This window comes from Populus nigra, chromosome 5 (assembly GCF_951802175.1).
Source record: "Populus nigra chromosome 5, ddPopNigr1.1, whole genome shotgun sequence".
NCBI classification, from domain to species: domain Eukaryota; kingdom Viridiplantae; phylum Streptophyta; class Magnoliopsida; order Malpighiales; family Salicaceae; genus Populus; species Populus nigra.
In genome coordinates, this window is record NC_084856.1 from 22295411 (window position 1) to 22303385 (window position 7975).

The 7975-nt window shown below is 35.0% G+C and overlaps 2 protein-coding genes across 2 annotated transcripts; both read left to right on the forward strand.

The window, feature by feature from the left end:
• The first annotated feature begins 374 nt into the window (after positions 1-374).
• On the forward strand, positions 375-2261 carry LOC133694903 (GDSL esterase/lipase At5g03980-like). Its single transcript, XM_062116595.1, has 5 exons — positions 375-639; positions 1143-1358; positions 1438-1586; positions 1670-1943; positions 2044-2261. The coding sequence occupies exons 1-5, from the start codon at positions 375-377 to the stop codon at positions 2259-2261; spliced, it is 1122 nt and encodes a 373-aa protein (XP_061972579.1).
• Positions 2262-5569: 3308 nt separating this feature from the next.
• Positions 5570-7456, forward strand: LOC133694904 (GDSL esterase/lipase At5g03980-like). Its single transcript, XM_062116596.1, has 5 exons — positions 5570-5834; positions 6338-6553; positions 6633-6781; positions 6865-7138; positions 7239-7456. Exons 1-5 carry the CDS (start codon positions 5570-5572, stop codon positions 7454-7456), a joined length of 1122 nt encoding a protein of 373 aa, XP_061972580.1.
• Positions 7457-7975: the final 519 nt, after the last annotated feature.

A 7975-nucleotide genomic window follows, 5' to 3' on the forward strand; every position in this document is an offset into this window, starting at 1 on the left:
TCTATACCTCAACCATATTTGGCGAGCATGCACACCCTGGCACAACCATGCAAGAAACCACCAAAAACTTCGTGTTTCTACACAAATTTCCCTTTCATCTTTCGAGTATTATCTGGATTGGATATGAATCCAATTATCAGGTGTTTTTGGTCATGTTTCTAGAAGGATTGGCAGAAAACCACCATAAACTGTAAGATAGAGCTGGCTAATGTTCTGTATTCTCCACATTCCTTGTAAGAAGCCTCACATTTTCCCCCTGAAAGACAGAAATATCGGGACTTTGTGGGCAGAAAAATAGTATAAATACACAGCTACTTCCCTTGGTTTTTCATTAACAAAAATTAAGGACACGTAGTAAATCTCTTGAGTTAATTATGGCTACCAGCAACGTTGTTTGTGCTTTAGTTCTTTCCTCTCTGTTCCATTTTCTTCTTGTTCCTGTATCAAGTACTCGTGGAGTCAATGTTCTTAAAAAATGTGGGTTTAAAGCAATTTATCAGCTTGGGGATTCTATAGCTGACACTGGCAATTTGATTCGCGAAAATCCTCTTTCTCCATATGCTTCATTTCCTTATGGTTTGAAACTCTCGAAGCCAACAGGTAGATGCTCCAATGGGTTGTTGATGATTGATTACATTGGTAAGTTACGATATTCTTGATTTCACTGTTTCTCTAAGCGGTAATGCTGCCGAGTTTCAAACTGTGTTTGACTTGAAAAGGCTTCATTTTTTATGATTTTTATGCCTTGATCTACAAAATAATGCTAAACATCAAGAAAATCCGACACATCGTTGATGTGGCCTGTAAATTTTTATCTGTCAGATTTCCTCTATGTTTAGCATTACTCTCCGTGTCATTTAGCTTGTGTTTGTTTAATTTTCTTGCTTCTATTCCCTTTCTCTTGTTTTCTTTTCTCAAACTTTCTTCTTCTTCTTCAGCAGCCGCCTTAATCCGAAAACTTTCTTGTTAAAAAATATATATCACAGTGTCTATCAGAATTATTCAAGTTAAGGGCTGTTCATTTCCTATATTATTAGGGTAAATTACATAATCTTAGGAAATTCAGGTTCTTAACTCTCTTTCTTACCTCATTTACGGTACAAGTTGCTTGATTGTGTTGACTTTTCTTTGAACAATTGCAGCACGCTCGGCTAAACTTCCCTCTCCTGGTGCCTACTTGAATTCGGCAAGAAAATTTTCCGGTGGCCGCGGTGGAGTGAATTTTGCAGTTGCTGGTTCAACTGCCTTGCCTGCAGAAGTTTTATCGTCAAAGAATATAATGAACATTGTGACAAATGAATCTCTTAGCACACAACTTGAGTGGATGTTCTCCTATTTTAACACAACATGTTCCAAAGGTAATCGGCATGTTTCATACGATGTTTCAATAGTTAAATCCTTTTCCAACCATCATGCCTGACAGTTATTGCTTCACAGATTGTGCTAAAGAAATCAAATCATCTCTCTTCATGGTTGGGGAGATTGGAGGCAATGACTATAACTATGCTTTCTTGTTTAACAAAACCACTGAAGAACTAAATGCGTTGGTTCCTGAAGTTGTCAGAGCTATAAAGGATGCTGTTGCGGTACGTTAGTTTTCGGTTTGTTCCTTCTGAATTTCTACCTATATTGTTGTTGTTTATGAATGTTCTTCGATGTGATTTTGCAGAAAGCCATTGGTCGCGGTGCTAGACGAGTGGTTGTCCCTGGAAACTTCCCGATAGGTTGCTTCCCGGTTTATCTTAGCCAATTCCAGCCCAATGATGCTGCTGCTTATGATGAGTTCCACTGCCTCAAGGGGTTAAACTCTTTCGCAAGTTATCACAATGAGCTTCTCAAGCAAACCGTTGAGGGATTGAAAAGAAATTACCCTGATGTGATCATAGTTTACGGCGACTATTACAAAGCATTCATGTCGATCTATCAGAACGCTCGGTCTCTTGGTGAGTTTATTTTCAAGATCCTTGTGAATGGTAGAGAAACTATACGGGGCCCAGCACAAAATTAATGCTTACAGCATCGTCTCCTTGTTTTTCTAAATAGGTTTTGATACGAAGTCGATGCAAAAAGCTTGCTGCGGGACTGGTGGTGATCATAATTTTAGCCTGATGAGAATGTGTGGAGATCCTGACGTTCCGGTTTGTCCAAAGCCTGATCAATACATCAGCTGGGATGGAGTTCATTTGACACAAAAGGCTTATCAACACATGGCAGAATGGCTTATCAACGATATCTTTCCAAAGCTTCAATGCAGTGCTTGATGTGAAAGTTCTGTCCTCACCAAGACATGGACTTGATAACATGAAGCTCTTAATTTTGTTTACAATTAAGCTTGTAAAAATATTCTTGTCTTTGAATTAAAAAGGGACCTCACAAGGTTGTTTGTAACTCTAATTATTCCCTTTTCAAATCACCAGCTCTTGATGCTTGTATTCAAACCCACCACAGAGAAGGATCGTGAAGAACTAAAAAACATCCAGACCACATCATATGATATATTAAGCATTTCATATGTTAAAATTTGGAACCAAGAGGTCCAGCTTCCTCAAAATCTTGAAACTCTGGAAGGAAGGAGTTGTGACAGTTTGATCAATTTAGCAACCATCTACATCATCTTACAGAAATCTAACAGCTTTGCTTGTATGGGATTACATAGCACAAAAAATTCACTCTAGAATTGTTTCATAAACAGTTTTATTTTTATATTTTTATCTCTTAACTTCAATTAAATATATTTTTATTTTCTCTGTTGTTATTTTTTTTATTCCAAAATAATAACCAAATGCTATTTTAGTTATTGATTAAAATACAATGGCAATTTTATAAATAAACTTATTATTCATTGATTTTTTTGGTGCACCAGAACGACGATGTAAAATATTATGCTCGTCGTTCTTTCATAGAATAAAAATCATTGATTATCATATCAATTGTGAATCTTTCAGCAATTTGTTTTTCTATATAGACAATTAAATAATTTGCAAAAAAATCATTCTTCATCCAATTGCGAAGTCCTGTTTTAACAATTTTTATCACTAAAAAAGCTCGTTCAGTAGGCTGTGAGTTATCAATATTTTTTTCCAAAAAAAAAAATCATTTCTTTTTATTTTGTTCATGGTTCAACCTAAAATCAAAACATATATCGCAAGAAAAAATTGATAATTTTTGTGGCTCTGCTGAAAACAAAACATAAAAAAAAATCCAAATATAATCAAAACAAACCTATAAAATATATCTAATTAATTAAAAAAAAATCACTATAACAAGAATTCAAAAAACAATTGGTAGAACTAGCAAATCTGAGAGAAAAAGAGAGTAAATATGGTAGAATTATATATATAAACAAACCTCATCAAATTATTAACAAACATCTCAAAACAAAACAAAATTAGATTTTAAATTTAAGTTACCTTGTTTTGTTTGATGAAAGATAAATTAATTGGTAGCTCTGCTTTAATCTTTTTGTAGAAAAATTTTGCTCGTGATTTATGTTTTTATTTCTATTTTTGATCGGCTGCAGAATTTATATTAGGATAAATTGATGGCTCTGTTTTTTATTTCATAAAATAATACCTTTATATTTTTTTTCTTTCCCACTTAGGTCAGGAGTAAATTCAAAAGAAATCAAAATTAAATCAAACTTAATTTAAGGCTCACATCTTTAAAATAAAAAATATAACAGGCATATAAAAAAAGGACGTGGTCATCGGGTACGAAGCAGGCAGATTCCATTGCTGAGGAGGATCGGGGACTTGAAATGACGAGGAAAGCGGGCGATCTCATAATTGATTTCAACGTGGATGGTGCATAATCTCATATATATATATATATATATATATATATATATATATAATGTAATGCGGTGCAACATCCGCATCTATCTTAAATCCTTAAAAAAAAGGCGGTCCTGCATTTGAACCTGAGCCGAGAAAACTGCTTCTCAACTCGTATTATTTCGGAGGTGGGTTCTTGACAATATATAATGCCGTTCATCCAATCCAGATCAATCTCCTCACACTTAATTAGCCAGTAGTTAAAAAAAATTAAAATGTCTTGCAGGGGGCTCGGGCCCCTGCTTGCCCCCCCTGCTTCCGCCCCTGCGCGCATGTGTTTCGATTTTAAGAAGAAACAAGTTAAAAATGCAATTCTCTATAAATCTTTCATGGTCAACAAGAAAAAGTAGGAAGATCCAAGGTTAGAGAACAAGCAAGAAGATCCAATGATTAAGTTGGTAATCAAATCCGATGGTCAAGAGAAAAGGGGGAGATCCAGCGGTAAGAAAAGAAATAATTATCACTATGCTATTTTTCAAAAATAAAAATACTTTTAGCAAGTTGCTGTTGTCCTTTGTAGCAAGATTATGAATTCCATTTCTATTGATGTTTTGTTTTTTCAATTGAAAATGTATGTTTATGTTTTGAAGTGTTTCGACATGTATTTCAAGATTGTATTGTTCATATTATATTTGAATTATTATTATATATATAATTCAAAATATTAATTCAGTAAATATAATTTCTATTCAAATTTAGAGATAAATTAACTTGAAATTATGCAATTCAAATTTCAAACACAAGTAAAAAGTGGGGGTTGAACCGATATGACCCAATCGACTTGAATAGTCCACAAACAACCTGGATAACTGGTAAAAATATAGTTTGACTAAAAAACAATTCAAGACAACATCTTTTTTAAAACAAAATTGAGACGGCAACAAATTGAATCAACATAGGTCAACATTTCAAATGCATGACCCGGGTTTTAAGACCATATTAACACCAAATCAAAACAAATTATGAAGCTAAATTACCAATAAATTTATTGTTGAATGATAAAATCAAGAAAAAAATCAATCTAAAAAAACAACACAATAAAATAACATTTCTTAACAAAGTTACAAATTTGAACAAAGTTATGAAAATACCATTGGCGTTCTTCCAAGGCCTTTGTGAACTTCGATTACCCTAAAATTTTAATCTCGGATATAATGATATGTAAGGAGACTCCTCTTAAAATTTTAGCCTGATATAATAATCAAACTAAGAGATATAATTGATATAATGGTTTTTTTTATTTAAAAAAAAGCTATTTGAGCAGAACAAGGCCAAAATGAAATGTAAACGTTCCATTCCATTGTGGGTTTTTTAAGTTAAACTGCGAGGCCAGGTAGGTTTAGTAACTATTTGACGAACCGGTCTATACCTCAACCATATTTGGCGAGCATGCACACCCTGGCACAACCATGCAGGAAACCACCAAAAACTTCGTGTTTCTACACAAATTTCCCTTTCATCTTTCGAGTATTATCTGGATTGGATATGAATCCAATTATCAGGTGTTTTTGGTCATGTTTCTAGAAGGATTGGCAGAAAACCACCATAAACTGTAAGATAGAGCTGGCTAATGTTCTGTATTCTCCACATTCCTTGTAAGAAGCCTCACATTTTCCCCCTGAAAGACAGAAATATCGGGACTTTGTGGGCAGAAAAATAGTATAAATACACAGCTACTTCCCTTGGTTTTTCATTAACAAAAATTAAGGACACGTAGTAAATCTCTTGAGTTAATTATGGCTACCAGCAACGTTGTTTGTGCTTTAGTTCTTTCCTCTCTGTTCCATTTTCTTCTTGTTCCTGTATCAAGTACTCGTGGAGTCAATGTTCTTAAAAAATGTGGGTTTAAAGCAATTTATCAGCTTGGGGATTCTATAGCTGACACTGGCAATTTGATTCGCGAAAATCCTCTTTCTCCATATGCTTCATTTCCTTATGGTTTGAAACTCTCGAAGCCAACAGGTAGATGCTCCAATGGGTTGTTGATGATTGATTACATTGGTAAGTTACGATATTCTTGATTTCACTGTTTCTCTAAGCGGTAATGCTGCCGAGTTTCAAACTGTGTTTGACTTGAAAAGGCTTCATTTTTTATGATTTTTATGCCTTGATCTACAAAATAATGCTAAACATCAAGAAAATCCGACACATCGTTGATGTGGCCTGTAAATTTTTATCTGTCAGATTTCCTCTATGTTTAGCATTACTCTCCGTGTCATTTAGCTTGTGTTTGTTTAATTTTCTTGCTTCTATTCCCTTTCTCTTGTTTTCTTTTCTCAAACTTTCTTCTTCTTCTTCAGCAGCCGCCTTAATCCGAAAACTTTCTTGTTAAAAAATATATATCACAGTGTCTATCAGAATTATTCAAGTTAAGGGCTGTTCATTTCCTATATTATTAGGGTAAATTACATAATCTTAGGAAATTCAGGTTCTTAACTCTCTTTCTTACCTCATTTACGGTACAAGTTGCTTGATTGTGTTGACTTTTCTTTGAACAATTGCAGCACGCTCGGCTAAACTTCCCTCTCCTGGTGCCTACTTGAATTCGGCAAGAAAATTTTCCGGTGGCCGCGGTGGAGTGAATTTTGCAGTTGCTGGTTCAACTGCCTTGCCTGCAGAAGTTTTATCGTCAAAGAATATAATGAACATTGTGACAAATGAATCTCTTAGCACACAACTTGAGTGGATGTTCTCCTATTTTAACACAACATGTTCCAAAGGTAATCGGCATGTTTCATACGATGTTTCAATAGTTAAATCCTTTTCCAACCATCATGCCTGACAGTTATTGCTTCACAGATTGTGCTAAAGAAATCAAATCATCTCTCTTCATGGTTGGGGAGATTGGAGGCAATGACTATAACTATGCTTTCTTGTTTAACAAAACCACTGAAGAACTAAATGCGTTGGTTCCTGAAGTTGTCAGAGCTATAAAGGATGCTGTTGCGGTACGTTAGTTTTCGGTTTGTTCCTTCTGAATTTCTACCTATATTGTTGTTGTTTATGAATGTTCTTCGATGTGATTTTGCAGAAAGCCATTGGTCGCGGTGCTAGACGAGTGGTTGTCCCTGGAAACTTCCCGATAGGTTGCTTCCCGGTTTATCTTAGCCAATTCCAGCCCAATGATGCTGCTGCTTATGATGAGTTCCACTGCCTCAAGGGGTTAAACTCTTTCGCAAGTTATCACAATGAGCTTCTCAAGCAAACCGTTGAGGGATTGAAAAGAAATTACCCTGATGTGATCATAGTTTACGGCGACTATTACAAAGCATTCATGTCGATCTATCAGAACGCTCGGTCTCTTGGTGAGTTTATTTTCAAGATCCTTGTGAATGGTAGAGAAACTATACGGGGCCCAGCACAAAATTAATGCTTACAGCATCGTCTCCTTGTTTTTCTAAATAGGTTTTGATACGAAGTCGATGCAAAAAGCTTGCTGCGGGACTGGTGGTGATCATAATTTTAGCCTGATGAGAATGTGTGGAGATCCTGACGTTCCGGTTTGTCCAAAGCCTGATCAATACATCAGCTGGGATGGAGTTCATTTGACACAAAAGGCTTATCAACACATGGCAGAATGGCTTATCAACGATATCTTTCCAAAGCTTCAATGCAGTGCTTGATGTGAAAGTTCTGTCCTCACCAAGACATGGACTTGATAACATGAAGCTCTTAATTTTGTTTACAATTAAGCTTGTAAAAATATTCTTGTCTTTGAATTAAAAAGGGACCTCACAAGGTTGTTTGTAACTCTAATTATTCCCTTTTCAAATCACCAGCTCTTGATGCTTGTATTCAAACCCACCACAGAGAAGGATCGTGAAGAACTAAAAAACATCCAGACCACATCATATGATATATTAAGCATTTCATATGTTAAAATTTGGAACCAAGAGGTCCAGCTTCCTCAAAATCTTGAAACTCTGGAAGGAAGGAGTTGTGACAGTTTGATCAATTTAGCAACCATCTACATCATCTTACAGAAATCTAACAGCTTTGCTTGTATGGGATTACATAGCACAAAAAATTCACTCTAGAATTGTTTCATAAACAGTTTTATTTTTATATTTTTATCTCTTAACTTCAATTAAATATATTTTTATTTTCTCTGTTGTTATTTTTTTTATTCCAAAATAATAACC

Bases quoted from the DNA above. Each gene is read 5' to 3' on its own strand.
- LOC133694904 (XM_062116596.1), top strand. From the start codon at position 5,570: ATGGCTACCAGCAACGTTGTTTGTGCTTTAGTTCTTTCCTCTCTGTTC. The intron at 6,554-6,632 runs GTAATCGGCATG...ATTGCTTCACAG, and splicing joins TAACACAACATGTTCCAAAG to ATTGTGCTAAAGAAATCAAA. The intron at 7,139-7,238 runs GTGAGTTTATTT...TTTTCTAAATAG, and splicing joins TCAGAACGCTCGGTCTCTTG to GTTTTGATACGAAGTCGATG.
- LOC133694903 (XM_062116595.1), top strand. From the start codon at position 375: ATGGCTACCAGCAACGTTGTTTGTGCTTTAGTTCTTTCCTCTCTGTTC. The intron at 1,359-1,437 runs GTAATCGGCATG...ATTGCTTCACAG, and splicing joins TAACACAACATGTTCCAAAG to ATTGTGCTAAAGAAATCAAA. The intron at 1,587-1,669 runs GTACGTTAGTTT...GTGATTTTGCAG, and splicing joins CTATAAAGGATGCTGTTGCG to AAAGCCATTGGTCGCGGTGC.